At 32.5% G+C, this 22,688-nt stretch overlaps 1 protein-coding gene across 2 annotated transcripts; it reads right to left on the bottom strand.

Moving 5' to 3' along the window:
- Positions 1-4,464: 4,464 nt before the first annotated feature.
- On the bottom strand, positions 4,465-17,966 carry LOC122578750 (regulator of MON1-CCZ1 complex). Of its 2 annotated transcripts, none has more exons than XM_043750780.1 (15): positions 17,850-17,966; positions 17,116-17,185; positions 14,539-14,640; positions 14,375-14,443; positions 14,055-14,296; positions 13,678-13,937; positions 13,339-13,492; positions 12,994-13,103; positions 12,822-12,909; positions 11,381-11,710; positions 11,211-11,285; positions 9,608-10,164; positions 8,840-8,948; positions 5,358-5,537; positions 4,465-4,908 (listed from the first exon to the last, which is right to left on the bottom strand). In XM_043750780.1, exons 5-15 carry the CDS (start codon positions 14,220-14,222, stop codon positions 4,732-4,734), a joined length of 2,208 nt encoding a protein of 735 aa, XP_043606715.1. In that variant the 5' UTR covers positions 14,223-14,296; positions 14,375-14,443; positions 14,539-14,640; positions 17,116-17,185; positions 17,850-17,966; the 3' UTR covers positions 4,465-4,731. The 2 variants fall into 2 exon arrangements, with proteins under 2 accessions (XP_043606715.1, XP_043606723.1); XM_043750788.1 differs by having other exon boundaries at positions 14,389-14,443.
- Positions 17,967-22,688: the final 4,722 nt, after the last annotated feature.

Genomic DNA, 22,688 nt, shown 5'->3' with positions numbered 1-22,688 from the left:
GTTAACAACGATGTCAATGTCATTCAACGATGTCAGTGACCTTTGTTGAATGACCCACTAATATGTGTCGTGCCAACTAGTGTATATTGAGTCAACAATACTAGCATAACTATTATCTAGTCGACGAGATTTAATTGGAGTGGGTTAATAGTTTTAGGATGAGTTGTAACTCAACGTGCATAAAACTTCAAAATCTTTTTTGTCGGGTTGTTGATAAGTGAGTTGTGACTGCTAATTGATGGTAGAACACGTCATGACCATTTAAGATGAGTGACGAACAATGCAAAGCCAAAACAAAATGGGACACGTCTTAACTCGTTGTATATTGTTTCAATTGTCAAAATTCTATCTAAAATATAAATAATGTGAAATAGAATAAATAAATAAAGATAAAATGATGTGTGATGACAAGTAAAACAATGATTAAAAAAAATCTTCCAAATTGGTAAATTTTAGTGTGATGGTATTTGGACTATGACAAACTTTAATATAATGAGGTAGGCATATTTCAAAGAGTGTGTGCATAAGCATACATCAGCCAAGAAGACGGATTCACGTTCACAGGCATCTCGTGTACAAGAAGTGCAATAAAACAAAGGGCCAGAACAACTGCACAAGTGGACATTTCTCCCACTTCTTACTATGACAAAATAAATAATAGAATTGCCTTTAAGTAGTTATGTTAATATATATGTTTTTGTTAGTTGCTTATAGTTTAACATTAAACATTTAAGTTGTCACGTCATGACTAGCTAAATTGTCACGTGATTTTAATAGAATGTAATCGGCTATAGCAGGTCGTTTTGGCCAACTATATACAAAATTTACAAGTTTGTGGGTGATACAGTTTATTGGGCAACCATGTACAAAAGACAAAATACATTGGTCATTTGGTGATTAATTCTATTATTTATTTTGTCATAATAAACTAACATTTTTCACCAAATAAAGACGTAGTCTCGTGTTTTTTAAATAAAAAAAAACAATAGATGAAATAAATGTGGTTGGCTTTTTTTTTATCCAGGTGGTGAAACATACGACGAGAAGAAACAGACAACCACGTTGGTTTCATCTTGTGGTTGTTGATTTAATAAAGATGAGATCACATATGTATTTGGTGAAAAATGTTGGATTTCTTAGGATCTATGTCATAAGTATAATACAAACTTAATATCCATATTATAAATGTCAATAATAAGAAAAACATTTTCACAATTTCTACCAGCTATAACAGATGTTTTTGGTCAACCATGTACAAAATTTATAAGTTTGTGGGTGATACACATCAATAAAAAAAAGTAAACTGGGGATCCATGTACAAAAAAAAATACATTTAACAGGTACGTTGTCATGTCATGACCAGCTAAGTTGCCACATCAGCTCAATAGAGTGTAACCGGCTAATTTTGGTCAACCATGTACAAAATTTATAAGTTTGTGGGTGATATACATTAATATTCCAGTTTATTAGGCAAATATGTACAAAAAGAAAACTACATTGGTCATCCAATGATTAATCCCTACAATTAATAATTAAGAACTTAATGCATTTAGTCAAATTTTATATTTCTTTTTTGACTTTATAAACAAAAATAGCCGTCAATTACCCATTTTTTACTTAATATATGTACACATTACTTATATATTCAACTACTTAATACATTCAACACTTAATGATTAAAAAAAGCCCTATAAATTTAGTGATTAAGATACCTTACGAAATTATAAATATATTGTGTATCCATATTATTCAATTTTGTTTTATTTTATATAAAATAAATTTAATAATTCGTAGAGATTTTAGATGAAAAAGTTCACGTTTATCTAAACTATACACTAGAAGGGTACCCGCACAATGCGGCGGCGATGGCGAAAACGGGTGGCGGTAACGAAGTTGGCGGTAGCGGTGTGAGTTATTAATGTAAAAGTTATTGATATAAAGGGATAATGTAGTTATTTTAAGGGTTGAAAAATATATAGTGTAAATAATTTTATTAAGAGTTAAGTGAAGGTTTTAAATTTATATTCAAAGGAAAGTAAGGTTATATATTTAATGGAAGAAATTTAATAAACAAACAACAGTTAATGGAGTGGTAAGATTATTGTTTTAAATGTCATGTATCCCTTGAACGAGTCTTGCTCACAACAAAAATAATTGATTTTTCAACATTTTAATAAACTTGGGGTATTTTTGACGCTAAAAAGTTTAAAGAAAAAAAAGAATCCTTTACTTTATAAGTGTTTAAAGATAAAGGCATACATCATTTATCATTACAACTTTATCTGGATGATCGAGGATTTTGCCTTATGAAGGGAAGACTAAAATTCAATCTTTAACACTCGTGAATTTGAACATATTTGGGATAGTTTAGAACAAAAAAAAGATCAGTAACAACAAATAGTCATTCAAAGGAAAAAACAAAAAAACATAAATCGAATTTAATATCAATATATCTCATTACTATGTCTTTCACCCAAATAAAAAAGAAAAAGAAAAACAATTCTCATTACTAGCCATAATTATAATCATTAAATTTGCCCCCAAAATACTTGATATTAAACGTTAGGTTTAATTAGTTTTAACTTTCAACTAGGCCCCTAAGGATTATAAATTTGATAAAGTTCAACAACCTAGGGGCCTCATGTAATGTGAGTGTCATGTTAGGTGGTCAACAAATCAAAATCATTATCCTTCAAGGCTTCAATAATGTGTTTATCGTCTTTTCTTTTTAACTAGTTTTTTAACTTTTGCCCGGAAGACATATTGATCCATGTAAAAAGTAAAAAAATACCATATGAACGATAAAAACGGATGTAAGAAAGTAAAACCTATTCAAAAAAGATGGTTATTTTATTTTGGTCATTGGTCAGTGATTATCTCGCTATTAGAACCGTTTAACTGAAACTTTCTAGAAAAAAAATATATAACATATAGCATTTTTATTTATTGCAGAAATAATGCAATATACTGTGATGGATACATGGATATAGACTGAGTATAAGAAAAAAATATAACTTTTTTTTTAATCTAAAAGGGCTTTTTAAAAAAAGAAAAAAAACATTAACGTATCAAAAAGAAAAAAAATTAAAAGAAAAAATCTTGCAGACATTAGCACGATGTCAAAACTACACTTTTAGAACAAGACTGAATATACTGTGACGGTTACATGGATATTGACTGAGAAAAAGAAAAAAAATATAAGTTATTTTTTAATCTAAAAAAGCTTTTTAAAAAAAAGAAAAAATCTTGTTGACATTGGCACGATGTCAAAACTACACTTTTAGAACATAATATGCAACAATAATATGACAATGAAATATTTCATTTGTTATAAACATTTATTAGTCAATTGGTTGGGAGTTAAAAAAAACAAAATTTTTAAAGGAAGAAAGTTTTTGATGTAAAGATTTTAAAAGAGATAGGAAAAAAAAATTTTAGAAATTAAAAAAGTTCAGAAAAAAAAAAAAAAAAAAAACTTCAAGTGGGCCCCATAAAAATGATAAAATAAAAAGAATGTTGGGGGCTCCACAAAAATGTTACTCCGTTAAAAAAAAAGTTCTGAGAAGGCGCTAAAACTCATTCACAATATTTAATCTATAGGGATAAGTATCTTGGAATGTAACAAACTTTGAACGAATGTCTATAGTAAGAAATAACTAAAGTTGTGTGTATTGTATGTAAACAACTCGAAAATAATGTTTATTGTATGTAAGAAAATGTATTCAACCAATTAAAATCAGATAAGTGGCACCTCTATATGGTTATCACATATGTTTTTTTACATACAATAAATATTTTTTAAAGTTGTTTACATACAATACACAAAACTTTAGTTATTTCCTACTATAAATATTCGTCCAAAGTTTGTTACATTCCATGATACTTACCCTAATCTATATATAGGAATTCGTTTTGTATTCGTTACAAAGTTATGAGTTAAAGGCATATATTCTGTATTTATCTATATTTCTACCAATAAAATGCAACTTTTTACACTAAAGACCATTTTCTACACTTTGAGGATCGAGTATTGTGACTTCTGGTTGGTACAAAAGTATCATTAGATGCATATCTTATAGGAGACTGCCCGGTATAGCAATTAGCAAGTGCAGACAAACGGGCCACTTCGCCAGATAATTCAGATGATGGAAAACAAGCAACATCAATCGAAGTTTAGGGAAATATTTTGATACCTCAAAAATTTGGATTCCTAACTCGCTCATTAGAAGCAAATGGTTACATTTCTGTTTCATCAAATCAACTTTATACCATGACGTCAGATATTTCTAACTATTGGAGTTGGCAACGTAAAATACAAAGGATTCTATATACACTATTTAAAGATCTCAGTGAAATTGTTCAATAGCAAAGAGCACTTTTAGTTCCATATCGACACTTATAATGTTTTACCTGGAAGGAATTATGATTCTACAACAATTTTTGAAATCTGTGCAAGAGTGAAACTGTAAAACCACTGAATTTATTAATTTTGTTTGGCAACAGACCTGCATAACTCAGTTTCATGTCTTCCGAAGACAAGCTCCTTAATGTTTTGCTCATTAGCAAGCCACAACTTTTATCGTAACATGAAAATATAGAAATTACGACTTTGATGCCATTTATTGACGTATTCATATGTATTAAAATTTCCACCATAAAAATAACTAATTGAAAAATCAGGGCCAGTTATATCCTAAAAAGCAGTCATCATGAACCATTGATGAGAGGAACTTATACAGCTACTGATGGAGGCATATCAGAAAGAGCACTAATGTAAGTACTGTGTTCTGAAGTGGTTCCAAAACCAGGTATAAAATCGCGGAAGAATCTGAGAACTGCAGCTAGATGTTGTGGGTCCTTTGATGCATATGCTGCTTCTAGGAACAGAGACGGCTGGACAGTACTAACCTAATTCATAAGCAAAATCCATATGACATTTAGGTTATATACCTTCCCAGCATGGAGAAAAGATACAAATACATGTAGGTGGCAATGTCCTTGGATGTGGTGTGTTTACTAACATGTTCAAATTGGTAACTTTTGGTATGGGTCTAAACATGTGAAGTCAGGGTGGGTTTAACCGAAACATTTTTGTCCAAGTACTTTTAATCTTCTTATAAATGTTAAATACAACAAAAACAATAATTTTTTTTCAGGGACTGACTTTTGAATTAAATAACCGTAGAGGCTTTTTTATACATAAAAAAAATACACTTAGGGGACACTTAAACCCATTTGACATTTTTTTAGCTAATTTCCAAGAATAACCCATTTCAGACATTTATATAATGGTATACATTGCTATTTATAACATAGATGTTCAAATAATGGTGTACATAAAGGTCGAGAGTAATAACCTTATTTTTGCGAGCATAACGCAAAGCTTCAAGATAACATCCATCTTGTACAAGCAGCGTGACATAGTCATGATGAAGCATGAGCTGTCTCATCATATCCAGACCCAACTTCTTGATTTGGATGTTCTGACATCCTACCTCCAGCAGTTGAAGAGCAACCTCCTTCGAGGGCTCAATTATCTGCAATTGAACAATGCCATCTTGAGATTCAAGACAATTGTCTAAAAAAGTACACCTTCCATCCTTTAAACTGTAAATTTTGATTTTTTTAAAGAGTGTGCTAAACTTGACCTAAATGGCTACTGTGACCTTGCTTATTGATAGAGGCTCACCTAAGGGTAGTTTTATATATTTGAAGGATATTCACATTTACCTAGAATTAGAGGTGGCAAAATGAGAAGATCATATAATGAGATGATAAGAGTCATGTCAGAACAGGTAGTGTAGGTTCAGGCCCCTTTTATTTACACTCACACACTCACTATTATATGGATATATGAATATTAAATGTGTAAGAGAAAAGAGAGAAAACAAAAGCTATACAAACTAACTTTCTCTGCGTTCAACAAATGAAAACATGGGGATATATAAAGCCTGCTGACATACTTGAAATAAGAAAAAGTAAAACTACCTACTAGCCTAAAGAAAAACTGCCATGACCTTCCCACTTTCTTTTATCTCCCTTTTACCCGGTCAAGACTAGTACCATTCCTAATGAACTACCATAAAAAACATATCAAATAACTTGCTAAATAACCGAACATAAAACATACTTAAAACATTAAACTACATACTAGACACATTCTAATTAACGTCACTTTGACTTGTTGACCCGTCAAGATTATTCCAACAGGTAGCTTTTGATACAGGACCAAAATGGTTCGAGAAGGTTGGGATTGTCACCAATTTTTTGTTTATTGTTTTAAGCTTATGTATAATACATACATGTATTAAACAAGATTACTAAAATTATATTTTCAAATAATACAATTTAATTTAGTGAAAAACTATTTAGAAGCGTTTGAAATACCTTGGGTTACTTATTGCCAAATCGGACTATCTCAATTCTTTTTAGCTAATTTTTGATGTTGGAGTACAATTAACCTGAAAATAAGATAGTCCAAATTCACCCATTTAGCAGGCAGACAGGCAGAAATTGCCACCTATACCTATAAGTATATGTCAGCCAGTTAAGGGTTGCAGTTATTATGGTATCTACCAATAAACTAAAACAGGATTGTGGTATTCTTCAATCGACACATGGTGCAATATTTAAGCGACATGTGTCCTTTTAATCTATACTTGTCAAGTTTCCTACTTAAAGTCAAATACTAACTTACCATTATATTTATATTATTATATCATATACTAATAATAATCTACCAAGATACTAAAACAGGTGCATTTTTTTAATAGACACTTGGCGCATTCCTTCCACAACATGTGTCACTTACTACTCACTTTTGGTGTAATTAAAAAGAGGTTCATAATTCATAATTACCTAATTGTAATCAAATACTAATCTTTAGATTTAATTTAAAAAAAAGGTTTTTGATCGACAATTGACGCATTCTTTGCACGACATGTGTCACTTTGGTATAACTAAATTAAGATTCCTAATTCATAATTACCTAATTGTAATCAAATACTAATGACTAATCTTTAGATTATATATATATAGGGGTGGGTTAGATTAGGGACTCCTTATTTTAGAAACTGTTAGGGACTCGATCTAGACCGTCTATTTTCATCAGATCTAATCAGATCTAATCACGACTGATCATCTCCAGCGACATCTCCGGCCATATTCATCTCCGGCGACATCTCAGGCGAGACTTACACATGTGTAAGTTGAATAAAAATCATGATTCGGAGCGGGTTTCGCCCTTGAGGATATTCATAAATCAAAGCTGGTGGGAGTGATAGGTCATAGGGGGTGGCCGGTGATGGGTGATCTACCTAAAAAAAATTGTACTTAAAACATGTGTAAGTTACTTACACATGTGTAAGTCTCGCCGGAGATGGTCGTCGTCGCCGGAGGATCATGGTGGTGGTCGGGGATGATCATAGTGGTGGTGGTGGAGGTCAGAGATGATGGTGGTGGTGGTCGGAGAAGGAGGTAGAAGGAGTCCCTTAAATAAGGAGTCCCTAATTTAACTTTTCCCTATATATATATATAGGGTAACACTCTGGTGAGAACACTTTTAAAATAAGAACGGTGAGAACAATTAAAAACATCATTTTGATGCATTAAAAGTCCATAAAACTAACATAGTGCTAAACTAATTATCATTATTTAAGTGTTTAACAACACATTGATCCGTCAAAATCGAAAAAATCATGTTTTTTGTTTGCATATTTATCAAAATGATGCATCCAACAAAAAACGTGATTTTTTCGATTTTGACGGATCAATGTGTTGTTAAACACTTAAATAATGATAATTAGTTTAGCACTAAGTTTTATGAACTTTTAATGCATCAAAATGTAGTTTTTAAGTGTTCTCATTTTAAGTTGGTTCTCATTTGATTGCCACCCTATATATATATATATATATATATATAGGGTAGAGATCCAGAGAGAAGGTTCTTAAGAAGAGAAGGGAGAGAAGGTCCGCTTTTATTTTTTAAGCTTGTTTTTCATTTGTTTCACCTTTTTCATTCTTTTTTTTTAAGTAACTCAATCCATAAAAAAAAATTTAAAAGAATTTTAAAAAATAAAATTTCTAACCCGAGTTAGTGAGTTATACATCTAAGAGTACGGTATAGGCTTCACCCTTAAGGATATTAATAAGGGGTAGCTGGTGGGAGTAATAGGTCACAGAGGGTGATAGGTCATAGGAGGTGATCGGTGATGGGGTGATCTACCTAACGGGCTTCGCCCTTAGCCATCATGGCTCCGCCATAGATCGAGAGGCTTCGTCTATAGCTTACGGGCTACGCCCTTTGAAAAAAAAATATTTTTAAAATTTTTTTAGAATTTTTCTATGGAATTAGTGAATTAATGAGAGAATGAAAAAAGTGAAAAAAAGAAAAAAAAATTCAAAAAAACAAGCTAAAAAAAAAATCAAAAACGAACCTTCTCTCCCTTCTCTTCTTAAGGTACCTTCTCATTTGAACTCTATCCTATATATATATATATATATATATTATTGTTATACTAAGTTTCCATATATATGAAATTAATAATGTTAACAACTAATATCTCAATACGGAATACAACTATCTTCAATGATAACATATATGCTAAGTTTTAAGCATCCAATTAAACAACTATATTATACAATTCATGAGGTTTTATATAATATGCGAAGGGATCTATATTCAAACTTAGGTATCTAACAGTCACATATTCTCTATTCTCTATATAAATATAATTGTATCATCATATATTATATAATTCATACATCGTACGAGCATTAAGACTAGTAGAGACAATAAATTGTAAGCACTTCCACACAAAGTGCCTAAAAATCCCCATACCTTATTCATGATAAAAAGTCCAAGTTCAGCGTATCGCTCATTGCGGGCAAGCAGCCGCACGGCCAAAACATAGATGTCCGGATGCAGTTTTATTTTTTCCAAGTTGGCACTGCAAAAACACAGACATGAGAAGGACCCTACACAATTTGGATATAACATTAACATCAGGATTAAAATAAGATGCACAGTTCTTATAAACAAAAGATAACTACTTCTAAGTGACTACCTTCAACCATATGAAACAGCTAAATGTTGGAACCACGTTAGTGTGACCGTCACTGATCATGTGTCATTCCTGATATGATAATTGACGATAATGAAATCCCTATGTCTAAGTAAATATTCGATGGACGTATTTACTCTTAAAGACATATTATAGGGTTTCCCATTAGGTGATTGGACTTGAGAGGACTAATGAGGCACGAATTAAACACCAGAGGGACTTAATATGAAAATACTCTTCTTATATATAGAGAGAGTAATTAACCCTAATTTAGGGTTAATCACGAAATTAATCACGGCCCCCCCATATCAAAGAATTCGTCCATCATCTTCTCTGTTGAATTCATAAGAACCGAATTCATTACTCCATCCTAAATCAATCATCTTATTTTGGGAACCCGAAATCAATGGCAAACATGTTTAATGCCTTTACAGGTTCCTCTGGATCTCACGGTACGTGTATATTACGAATTGAATCATGTTATATTTCCACACTAAACTCATTGAACGTGCACCAAATTGCTAAATTAAGCTAAGAACAATTACCTCCTTATGAACTCAACAATGATGGCAAACAAATAAGAAGAATCTGCAATCATCTCTTCCTCCGCAGGAGCAAATACAAAGCTATACACCTCATCTGGTGGAATGGCTGCCGAAGTAACTTGGGATTCTTTCTGTTCAGGAACATTAGCATTCAACGGTTGGTTCATTGAAGAATCTCCAAATTTTGAAGTTTCATCACCAACTGAACTTTCTCCATCTATATTTCCACTAGAATAATTACCATCAACAAATTTGGATTTCTCTTTCCTGAAATTAGCATTATCCTCAGAATCTGATGTTGAAAAGCCGGAATCATGTCCAGTTCTACTGTCAACTCCCCTAACAGTTTTACCAGATTCACTAGTGCCAGTACCAACACTGTTTTCAGGTACACCAGAAACTGTAGTTTTTTCTGAGATTCCACCTTTCAAGTAACTACCAGTTTTGAGTGAATATGCAAAAGAGGTCACCAACACATCTATCGCCCGAAAAACCATAGGGAGAGGTCTTCTTTCAATGATGACAGAACGAACTAGTTCAAGACACAATTGTTTAGCCTGAAACATACAAGAAAAAGATAGTTATAGAGCTTGCCATTGTCTCATATGAAGATTACAGAGAACCTGAGTATTGGATTTTATAAAGGCTGACATATGTCCAGGTAAAACTGGTTGGGTAGCATGTCCTGTAACTTTTGGTAGGGTCAACACAGGTCGGGTCAACACAAACACTTTTGGCAGATACGTTTCAACCATTTAACAAAATTGTTAGTGTGTCAAAGATGACTACAAAGAGTATAATACTTCAAGAATAATCTAAACTTAAGAACAAAATGACTTAGAGTTTTTTATTGCATTAAAAAAATAAAAAGATGCTATCGCAACTTCCAACCCATTTGACCCCTTTCAAGATAGGCAGGTCAAATGGGTTGGGTAACAGTAAAAGGTTATCTTCTGAGACAGTTTAGGCGGGTGAGGTTGAATCGATTCACTTCGTCCAAAAACTTTGTCTTAATTCTTTACAAATAATCCGTGTAAAAATTAATTATCTTTAACTTTTTAACTAAATCAATTATGGGCATGAAAAAATCAACCCAGACCAACAAAACCAAAAAATCAAACTGAGGCCATAGCAAACCAATCTGGTCTAAGAAATATATGAATGGGGTCACATTTCTATAACTTCAAAACAACTGGTTCTTGACTTGGTTTGGTCCAGAACAGGGGAATAAAACCGGGCTTACTTTTCAAATCTCAACCAACGCCCTCTTAAACATAAAATTTTCAAACTACGAAGATCCAAGTTTGTTTGTGGTGCCAGCTTGGAACTGAGTCCAAACCGGAACTAAACCAGTAGATCAGTCCAGATATCGGTTCCATTATTCTTATCATTCGTTTAAAGTTCATTCCGATTTGGTCCGGACGAACAATACTAAAATTATTAAGGAGGTTTCTAATGAATTTAGAAAAAGATGTTGGGTGACTTTCGACGCATTTAACTTGTTTCCTACTAACATATTTTGTTTACCCCGGTTAGAGATAACAATATAACCCAAACCGACCCATTTATACATCTACTTCATAACTTAAAAGCATATTTTTACTTTCTTTGCTTCCAACTTCCTCCGCTGCAAGAACTCTAGAACAAACGGCACTTCTGAGCTACTTGCAGAAATTGCCTGCAATCGTTGGAGATAAAATAAAATGAAAAGATCAGGACATTACAACTTTCCATCACAACTTTCAATGAAACATAACAGACATCAGAACTTGCCTCCAAATCCAAATGTATCTTCCACAAATACCCAGTGGCAACATCACATACAAGATCAGGAACAAGAAAATTCCAGTCATCACCATACAAATTAGAAGTACCATTTAGCAGTGTTGCATCTAAACTTTCTGCGTCTTTACTCATTTGAGAAGATGCAACAGTGGCGCGTGGTAAGCCTCTTATTAAAAGAGGAAGTGGAGCAGACACAGGAGCCCGTGAATCAGCAAATATATCGTATAATATAATAACCTTTGCATCTACTTGATGAATGAGCAAAACATTGTCAACTACACTCACAGCTATCTGGGTGGAATAAATAGGCAGAGACCCCTACGGAAAGATAAACAGAAAGGTGTGATTATTTTGTTGGAAGGATCAATTATATAAAATACAATATAGGCAAGTACAAAAAGCTTGAGTCAGAAACTGAATGCAAATTATACAAAGCAAAACCAACCCTGAATATCATTTCCATCACAAGCTCACCATAGTCAGATGCAATATACACAACTATAGTCTAAATGACACTTAATTGTGGAGCCACAAATGTTAAGATTTAATTTTGTTGAATAAATCCTCGTGCATAAAATCAATGGCAAACTGATGAAGTCCTTTAATGAGGTGCTTGAAGTTGTGTTTCTGGTTTGACTGGGTGCACAACTTCAACTCATAAAGTCATAATAGTTAGGTTAATGAAGTGATGAACATCTTCCACTGTTGATTATTTAAGGATCATATAATCATCCACAACAAAATTAATTATGCAAGGGTAAAAAGAAAAGAAACGTATTTATCACCTCTTTTAACTAAATTTTCTTAGGGAAGCCATTATATTCTTAAAATAAGGAAGATCAAGGTACAAGCAACAACCCTGACACAATCAAAATCTCAAAGAAATAGAACCGAGGGATAATTGTAACAGGGCCTCAAAAGAAAAAAATTAATCACAATCCCAGAAGCCATACATTACAACAGCATCTAAACTGAAAGAAAAGCCCACTTTGCCAGTACAACAATACTGCAGAATATAAGGAAAAAATGCCAAAACTAGTAACCCATTATCTAACGATATGCCGATATCCAATATCTTGACAGCCTTCGAACCCTTTGAGATATGACCCTATCAGTTAACGTAATAAGAAACTTTTTACCCAAACATCTAAGTATCAAGTCATTACCATTTTAAGCATCAGAAGCACTTTTTCTACAGCCTGTATGAATATAATTGCTCATCTGATTTTGCTTATGCGGTACTACCTAATCACATACAACGTATATATATTTAGTTCGATCTCTAACCATTTTCCTTGTTTTCTTCTTATGAGGTAAGGGTTAGCATGTTTTAACCAGATAGGAAGTTGGAAAGAATCACTTAATCTGACAGGCAGCATGCATTTTAATATTTTAAACTGCTCTCAATATAGTGCAATGGGATAATTACCTGCTGGATAACAGCATCACGATAAAACCTATATGAATGCAGTAGCATTGCAACTCTATCAACTTGTAAGCAGTATATCCTTCCATAACTGTGTTTCCACCAGGGTTATTCTTAGTGTTAGAATCTGGGACCTTCAAGCGTTCAGAAAGCAATAGATATATATAGAGCTTACACGGTGACGATATGAACATCTTTAGCAGCAAGAACAGGCTTGCTATTAACATCTGCCTTTGCCATTGACATCTCAAACCTTGGTAGTCGAATTACACCTGCCGAGGAAAGCTAAACAGAAGATAAATGATAGTCTAAATAGTAGAATTGCAAAACCACATTAGTATAGCTATCTATTAGAATATGACGGTTTCACCCATGTGAGTTATCGACTATGACATAACTATTGAACGCAACTGAGAAGTTCCATAACTTCTTGGCTGGCTCTATCATAGGTTAAATGAGAAAGAAACAAAATCTAATCAATGTTAGAATGCCTGAAAAACAAGTGGTCGTATGTCTATACCTGGTATCCTGTAAAGCTTTTGCATTGCATTCCTGAAGCAAGAAGCACCAAGCGGCTTTCATGTGTGTAGATGTACCAACTTACATTCATTTTTTTTGTTTCAACCAACTCAAGTGATTTAAGCTCTGGTGAGTAAGTGTAGAGGTCCAGTCCACTGTTATTCAAATATAAATTTAATAAGTCAAACTGAAATAGAAGTAAGACGTTCTTTCACATGAAACAAAACAAATATTAGTCTTTGCATATCTCGTGGCCACAACTCTCACATGAGTACCAGTACAAGTTCTACTAGGCTACTCATTCCATCAATCACTTGTCATGTAACTTCTTAGCAATTACCTGGTCTTGACAAATACGATATCACAAACTGCACAATCTGTCCAAAAGAACCCCAATATTGTATCAGACCCAGACTTAGACTTCTGACTAAAAGTGTCTCCAGTTTCTCTGATCCAAAACTGAACCTCATGATTTGATCGTTGAATAGCAATGAGCTTTGCATCTAAAGAATATCGGACAGATAATATTGGACCCTCGCTTATAGTATCAGTTGTTGAAGAAACATCAGAGGTAAAGGGAGAAGTTTTCCAAGAAACAACCTGTCAGTCAAAAACCTCAAAGATTTAACTCCTACAAACATATCCAAAAAAATGAAAGAACGTAAAAGAACCAAATGAACATCTAAAAGAACTTGCACAGAGCTATACAGCACCTACCTGGTTAGAGGTTGGTGAGATTAATAGCTTATTTCCATCATCATAAAATAAACCTCTTGATTCATCATTTCTGCATTTTAAGGGTGGATACTGAATGTACGCATGTGATAATCCACTAGATCCACCAAATCCACTCGCGGAAAGAGATCTGGATGTATTCCCAAACATTTAAAACAGTCCTGTTTTGCGCGTTTGATGTTTAAACTTGACAGCAAAGTAAATCCTTCTCTGCAGCAAAGACACTGAAGAAATAAAAAACAAGACCATCCATCAATTTGATTCAAAAAAGGAAACAAGATTATCAAATCAAGTATTGTGACCTTTCCTAATGTACCAAGATATATGGACTTTGTAAGGAAAACTCTGCTTATCTATCACTTTCCTTTAAGCTGCATAAAATAAGTAAATTTGGTGAAGGTGTTGGTTATAGTAAGGCAAAACAAATGAAAAAAAATTTTCGACCATATTATGAAGCAATTAATACCACATTCTGCATGCAATTCTTTAAGGCGAGAAATTCTTTCAAGCACATATCACGTTCAATTTGAGGAACCTTAGCTGAAACACAACTACCGTAATCTTTTGCCTGAAATTATATATATTAACACATTAACATAATATTACTAAAAAGGAATTGACATGCTCAGATGATAAGAACTTCATCAAAAAGCAGTCTGAGATTAATCTAAAACAAGAATTTTAACCCCGGGTGTTGCCCCGGTACACATAACGATACATAAATTGTAGATCGCGTGTAATGTCGGTGATATATACATAACGATAAACGAAGGATAAAAACGCAAATAAGAAACTATATAAAAACTGATCATTTAGTTACACAAAGGGAAGAAATGAAAAAGTTATAAAAAACCAAATGTTACATGTGAAAAAAGTTATAAAAACCAAATGTTTAAAAATTAAAAACGAATATATAATGCAAAAAAAAGAATAAAAAAATAAGATTACAAACAAAATATATAGCATTTGAATAAAATATATAACAATGTAAAAACTTATAAAAGAAGAAAGTGTAAATTGTAGAAAAAGGTATAAATAACAGATGTTAAAAAAGATAAGAAAAAACCAAAAATTATATCAAGTTAGGGGCTAGAAATAATAAAAAGCAAACAGGAGGGGCAGAAAAGAAAAAGGAAAAAAAGGAGGGGGCAAAAAGAGAGAAGGGAAAAAAAAGAGAGGGTAAAATGCAAAGGCAAAAAAACAAACCAAAATAAAAAAGGAAAGGGGGGAGGGAGGGGTTCGAACCCATGACCTCCTACCCCAAAGGTAGGTACACAAACCACTCCTCCAAGTGTAACTTTTATGTTTTTGTTTAACAAATATGGTATTTATCTTAAAATGGCATATAAAGACAAAATAGCTACTGTAGCTAAGCCCTCCCTTAAATGTATATAAATATATATATATATATATAAATATATATATATATATATATATATTCATTTCACTTTAAAATATGTCCTATTCCATCAAATAAATTAATTAAAACTGAGCAGATATAAGCCAAGAGAGTGGAAATGATAACTTAACAACCTGGCCTCTTATAAATTTATATAATTATTCAAGCTCCTGTTTTTAAGTTTCTGTACAATCTTACATTTAAATATATCTTACAAAAGTTAACGCCTGGTAATTCTATTAGTCACGTCACCTTTTGTGCATATTGGCTTCAGCCAAAAATAAGTTGAATAACGCAGCATCATCGTTTTTTTATTGGGCTCTGTAAACAAAAAGTTAAAGCCACGTATTTAATGGGCTCTCTAGGAGCGATCTAGAAGTTTTTTGCAAGCCAAAGCATTTCATTATAAGTTATCCCACAAAACAGTGGATACCCTGTAAAGAGATGGTTGAGAAGTACATGCGAGAGATGTCTCAACCTAGAAATATTGCTATTATAAAAGCTTAATCGTATGTTCTAATCAAAGAGTTGGTCATCTTATGCCTCCCCTTCAAAACACTCCACCCAAGAGTCAATGGTGGGTAATGTAAATGTGCCGTATGATTCCTATTACCTGCTATCACCCTAGCCTTCCGCCAAACTTTTTAAATCAGAGATCAACTTTGTGCTCTCTAGACCACTAAAGTCATAAAAAGCAAAAACTAAATTAAACAACGTAAAACATTCACTTTGTGTAACAATGATAGTGATGTTAAGATTTGGGCGGTACCAATTAAGTGAGAAAAAACAGCACCAATGACGTTAAAGAGCACATATCTTGTCAGTTGGAAAGTTATAGATCCGGAACTCAAAGTTAGAATAATGGAAACTCATTAGAGAACTAAGTGAGTGTGACTCCATCTCTCCTTCCCAAGTGCATCATTTTTTCTTATTATCATGATTTTGTATCATATTAAAAATTAATAATGTAAACAACAACTATTCTCTACACTTTTTGAAGGGAAAACTACAACTACATGCAATGTTATAAATCTTTAAACTGTAAATGTGTGCATAAACTATAACTGATGGTTCATATTTCCGAAGAACTTACTTTCTTGGCAACATTTTCCAAACATTAACCATCAAAACCCTGTGTAGTTACAGCGGTCCAGAATCAAATATTGGTCGAGGACCAGCATTTGAGATATCGGTTATCGCGGTGGAATAGCGGTAATTTTAATTTTACGCAGTATATAAATATATACATATATATCTATATAACAACTAATACTTAATAAAAATATCAAAAGTCAAGCTTAAAAGTTAAAAGTGTCAATCTTTGAAACATTAGAGTTAATACTTGCAAAAATTGGTGTCTATTATGTAGTGTTTGGGCCAAAAAAAAACTGCTATAGCACCACTATTTGGACCGCTATCGGTAAATATCACCGCTTATAGCGGGACTGCTATTTGTTTTGCTATTTTGCCTGAACCCCGATAACCGCTATAGCACCGTTTTTGCGCTGCTATTGACTACATAACCCAATATTCAACAGAAACACAATCTTAGTGTCATTATGCAATCAACAGCAACTCTTAAATAGAATAAACAAAAATATCGAATACCTAAGCATAATTTTGAAACTTTATTTAACATTGTACCTGAGCGCCACAACTCACTAGAATACGTTTAAGTGGGGAGGATGTTGTCTTTTCTTTCATCACCGACTACCTGCTATATGTCGGTCCAAACTCTCAAATCAATTCACAGTTGACAAATAATTCTATTTACTAGTAGGAATACAAAATAATAACCCGTATGTCAAACAAGAAACAACTTATTCTTTTTCCAATTCCATATCAGTTTAACCTACTTAATCATTACAATAGATCGGTGACATCAACTGTAGTCCCTAAGTTTGTTTACATGCATTTTAAGTAAGCGAGCAATTACTATTAAACCGATTCCCTGCTTTGCATTTTATTCTATTTCCGTAAAGTAAAAAAGAAGCCGAAAATAACTCGAATACACTCTAATCTCTATTCAACGTCACCGTTACATAATACTTGACATAAATGATCATCAATTCTAGTCAGAGGCTGCAAAATGGGTGGGTCGTGTCAGACTGGATAATGGATAAACAGGTGTGAAACATAACGCATCAAATGGGTTCGATCAAAGCGGTTTTAAGTCAAATTATGTTCGAGCTAATACCAGCAGTTTATAACAAATTATTAAACTGTATCAAACAATGGCCAAACCTAATCGATTGATTTTAAAATTACTAGATTAGGGTTTATGGCAAATGTTTTTATCTGGACTTACTTAAATTTATGATTCATGATCCCTCTTTTTTTTTTATTATAAAAAAAAAAAAGAAGAAGTGTTAAATTACCTGTAAATATTGATTCTAGTTGTGTAGAAAACATCACGGGATGATCAGCAATTTTTATTTCTTTTATTTATCTGTAACACAGTGATTTTTGGTCAGGGAGAGTATGTAGGGTGTAGACAGAAGGGTATATTTTGTAATTTGTAAAGAGTTTAAATATATCTATATCTATATCTATATCTATATCCTTTATAAAATAAAAAAAAAACTTTTTTTATCCTTTACAAAAAAAACCCTTTTTTTATTTTAGTTAATTCTAACTTAAATTAACAGAATTGCCTTTGACTTTTTATGTTTGATCCTTAATGAATTAATTTACACTCTAAACCTTTATTTTAACAATTAACACTTTAAGCCCTTATCTTTTCTAAAATTTACACTATCATAATTATATCAACCTAAACTAATTGACACCGTTACCACCACGAATAGTACCATCACCGACACCACTAGATCGCCTTCTCCATCACTACCGCCGCATTGTGCGGGTAACTGTTTCGTAAGTTTAACTGTTAAATACTTCGTAATTGGACTACAAAATTGGATTACAAAATTGGACTACAAAACTGGACTACAAAATTGGACTTCACTTCTTCGCTTAGAAATATTGGGCTTGAGATCTTGGGCTAAAACTTAAAAGACTCACGAGTCACGGCTGGTCCCTTAAGGCCTCAAACTCATAGGTTTCGTTTTGTGGACTTTGTATGTTTGATTGATTGTACATTAATTTTTTATTTATAAAAAAAAAGAGAGGCACGTATGAGATAATTCAATCTTTGAAACTTATCATTTCTAATGAATCATAAATACAAAAATACATGTATATATATATATATATATATTTTTAAGAAACTTTGTATTATTTAATAAAAAAACACGATATGTTATCTTCATGGGGCACAAGTTACCAAACCCAAAAACTATCTATATTTTATTATATACAGAAACCTAGTTAGAATTGCAATTAACTAGAATTAGAGGATAACTCAAGACAACCAAAACAAGAGCGATTCCAGTTTCTTTATAAGCTTTCATAAATACGTACAAAATGGACCCCTGTTATAAGTAGCTGTTTCAAGTCTAGGGGAGACAATGCTATCATAATTAAATGATAAATGTGTTGAAAAAGCTTCTTGATCTTAAATCTACTCATATATTTCTTGAAAAAGACACATCTATATATCAAGATCAAGGACCCCATTTAGCAAAGTATTAAACCATTAATTTATGAGTAACCTAAAACAGAGAACAAAGTGGAAAAGGTCAAAAAGTGGTTTTCTAGAATACCATATGTAGGTTCCTAAAGTTAATTAATTAGTTATGTTTTGTACTTTGATATGTAAACATGTGACTGAATTTGCTAACTAATTCAAAGAAGGTTGTTATATCATGCCTGCCTGCATACCAAAATGATCATATCTTTCTGTTTTTAAGAGATTAATTTATGCTATTAACTAGTTATCGTAGATACGAGTACAATTAATTATTGGGGGTTTGTTTTGAATATTGTTAGTTGTATCTTTTGATCCAGTCAAGGAGCTTAATTATATATGTAGTTTTTTCATTGTGTAAGCTATATTAGAAGAAGGGTTAAGGAGGAAACCTGTCCCCGGTATCACATTGGGTACCCATTATGACCTTCTCGTTGTATTTGTACATAAAGCAAGTAAAGTCGTAAAACAATTAAAGTTTGTATACTATCAAAATCTTTGGACTTGTTTATGACATTGAAGTTCACATGGGTATCTTGTATGTTTTGGAAGATGCAATGCTTTCAGCTAACAAGCTTCCATTGGAAGGGTCCTACCTTATGGCAAAGCTCATAATTGAAAGTGTGAAGTCAAGAAGTTTATATGTGGATGAAGTGGTAGAACAAAAGAAGTTCAAATGAGAGACATGTTTGTATGTGGAGATCTGCTTACTTTATGTTAGGGACCACATTGATAATGCCAATAGCAAAGATGATCATTATATAAAGATCAATGGTCCACCAAAACATGTGTTGTATCAACTTAAACCTCAATCTTCTCTTAATCATTCCATGGTTGAATAATCAATCTTTGACAAACAGTTTTAGTGACTTGTATATATTGCACAATAAGTGTTGTATATATAATATTCACATTTTTAGAAATTTATGTATGGTCAGCTAAACCTAGTATGTATATAGATAAAAATGGTATTGTATAGAAATTGTACACCTAACAAGATAACTTACTCATATATATGCAACAAAAGTTGTTAGTTACCATGAAGTTTTACCATTCTATTATTGGGAAAAGCCAAATTCCTATGTGGGGCAATATCCAAAGGCAAGTACTAATGAGTAATAACTGCAATACATGTGGAATTGTCAAGTCAGCTATCAGTTATGCTATGTGACCAATTGAAATATCAAAAGGAAGAAACAATTGACAAACACTACTTGGGAAAGAAATAGTATATAGTATACATGAATAAAATACATGTATCCATCGGTGATTGCAATTCACGTGTCTTCTAAGTTTCAGATGAAATTCTTCCGTTACAATGGCAGCCTTAAGTAGGGTGGAAGATTTTTAACAATAAGTCGGAGGTCAACATTACAAATTGCGGCTCTAATTAAGTCCCTTTTAACTGTAGATATCCTATATATTTTACTTTCATTTACGATAGTGATCTATATTATTGACCATGGGTCTGGTCGATAGAAACCGATAATAAGTTAACTTATTCACAGTATCACTTTATTGCCAGTGATTTTGTTGTTATTGGATTGTGGCCCTTATGGCTAATTAGTCTAATTTATCTCATGTAACTTTTCCTTTTTAAGAGCAAACAATGAATTACATTGTTAGAAAAATTAAAGCCTTCTAGCAAGTAGCAGGAGACTAGCTTTCAATTCATTACTATTTAATATATAATATTTGATGCTAAAAAAATATTCGTGCAACATATATTTTCATATCAACTTAAGCAATATGTCCCAGATTAAGAAAATTTAGTTTTGATTTTATTTGCATATAGTTTATCATTACAAAAAACCAAGTATTAGCTTTTTCCACTTAAGCATCTACACATATGTATGTGTGGTACTCCATATCAAGTCAACATCTTAATCAAAGATGTGGACCATTTAGTCAGTCACTGAAGTAAATTTAGGGGTTACCTGTTCGTTGAAATTGATTGATTTTTAAGGCCAGTTTCATGATAAGTTCGGGAAATTCAAAGATGTCTTTTCATACATATACATACCGATTAGATCACCCTTTTGGTACAAACTTTTGCAACTCTACTTGGACCATACCCCAAGTTTCAAAAACGTACTTAGACACAGTACCTATTTCTGGCGTCTAAGTCGTTAAGTCAATCACATGTTGTGTACGTGAGGACTGTTTTTGTCATTTGCCGTGCACGTCAGTCATGTGCACGACACGTCAGTAATTTTCTGTTTAGAGAGATACTAGCAACATAGTTATTAATTGTCAAACTTTTTAATAATTAAGATGCATCCCAATTTATATAGATACATGATAATTAAAAAGTATATGTTTCATATATCTAAAAATAGTTCTAAAACCAATCAAACTATATATGCCTTAATTCACAATATCTTTTTCTATTGGGATAATCGATAGGAAAATTTTATAAGGTTGATAAGGGGACACGTGAATTGACTCTAAGTTACAATAATTACAAAAAATATATTGAAATCAAGAAAGGGACCATGTAGAGGTAGCTTTGACATAAACAATTAACTTGAAGGTGCTCCTTTCAAAAGGGGTTGTGTTAATGCAACATCTGAAAAAGATGCCAGCCATGGTTTCGGTGGTCCATAAGTAGGAGTTCCAGACAACAATGATATATATGCATCACAATAAAGTAGAAAGCAATACATATGTCTCTCTATCTATATATGTATGTATTGAAGCTTTCTCAAGACATAGTTCAAAATGGGGTGGTTCTTAGATCCACACTTTTTGAGTGGAGATTTTGCATGTGTTTATATCTTATGTGACAGAATAACAATGATTTGAACCTTGAAAATAATGATGATAGTTAAACAAACGAATGGGTCCATGGAATATTAAAAATCCTTGAAACTAAATAATTTTTACTTACAACTTTGAAGTTTGAACGTTTCATTAACTAAATCATAGAGAATGGAATTAGAATATAAAAATAATATGAATCAGAATGGACTTAAAGTAAAAAGTTCAATTTAACTTTTTGATACAAACAAATAATGAGTTTGGGAATTGGTCACTACTTTTGTAAATAATACAGACTAAATAAAAAAGAAGTTAAATTAATCACATTATTCTGTTCAAAATAAATAAATTAGTTAGTTTTCTTTTTGATTTTAAATAGGCCCGAATTGGACTTAAATATTCCCAATCAAAAATCGCTTTGGCTAATTACATACTTTCATTTTCCATCTTTCCTCATACAACAACTGTACCTAATCCCTGAGCAGGGTATGGAGGAGGTGAGATGTAGACAGTCTTACTTCTACCCAAAGGTAGAGATACTGCTTCCATGAGGACCTCCGGCCAAGAAGATGTAAAAGCCATATAAGGGTAAAGTGTTTATACCTGTCTGTCGAGAACATGATAAGACGATATACCTGTCAGCAGGGTCCGTCGGGTATGCCACCTTAAGAATAGGGACGGACAACAAACGTACGGCAACAAAACCTTAACACGGTACCTAAACTCTAGCAAGCATAGTACGCAAATAACAACATAAAATGTAGGAGCATAATAAACATCTTCTATATTATAAAGAAAATAAACATCATTTTGTAAAAAAATGATAAAAATAGAAGTATTTGTCCTTTTTATCTATCTATATCTATATCTA

This window comes from Erigeron canadensis, chromosome 1 (assembly GCF_010389155.1).
Source record: "Erigeron canadensis isolate Cc75 chromosome 1, C_canadensis_v1, whole genome shotgun sequence".
Classification (NCBI taxonomy): Eukaryota; Viridiplantae; Streptophyta; class Magnoliopsida; order Asterales; family Asteraceae; genus Erigeron; species Erigeron canadensis.
This window is presented reverse-complemented; position numbering and strand designations above follow the sequence as displayed.

Bases quoted from the DNA above. Each gene is read 5' to 3' on its own strand.
- LOC122578750 (XM_043750780.1), bottom strand. From the start codon at position 14,222: ATGTTTGGGAATACATCCAGATCTCTTTCCGCGAGTGGATTTGGTGGA. The intron at 12,910-12,993 runs GTAAGCTCTATA...GTGGAAACACAG, and splicing joins GATGTTCATATCGTCACCGT to TTATGGAAGGATATACTGCT. The intron at 11,286-11,380 runs GCAAGTTCTGAT...CAACGATTGCAG, and splicing joins AGATACATTTGGATTTGGAG to GCAATTTCTGCAAGTAGCTC.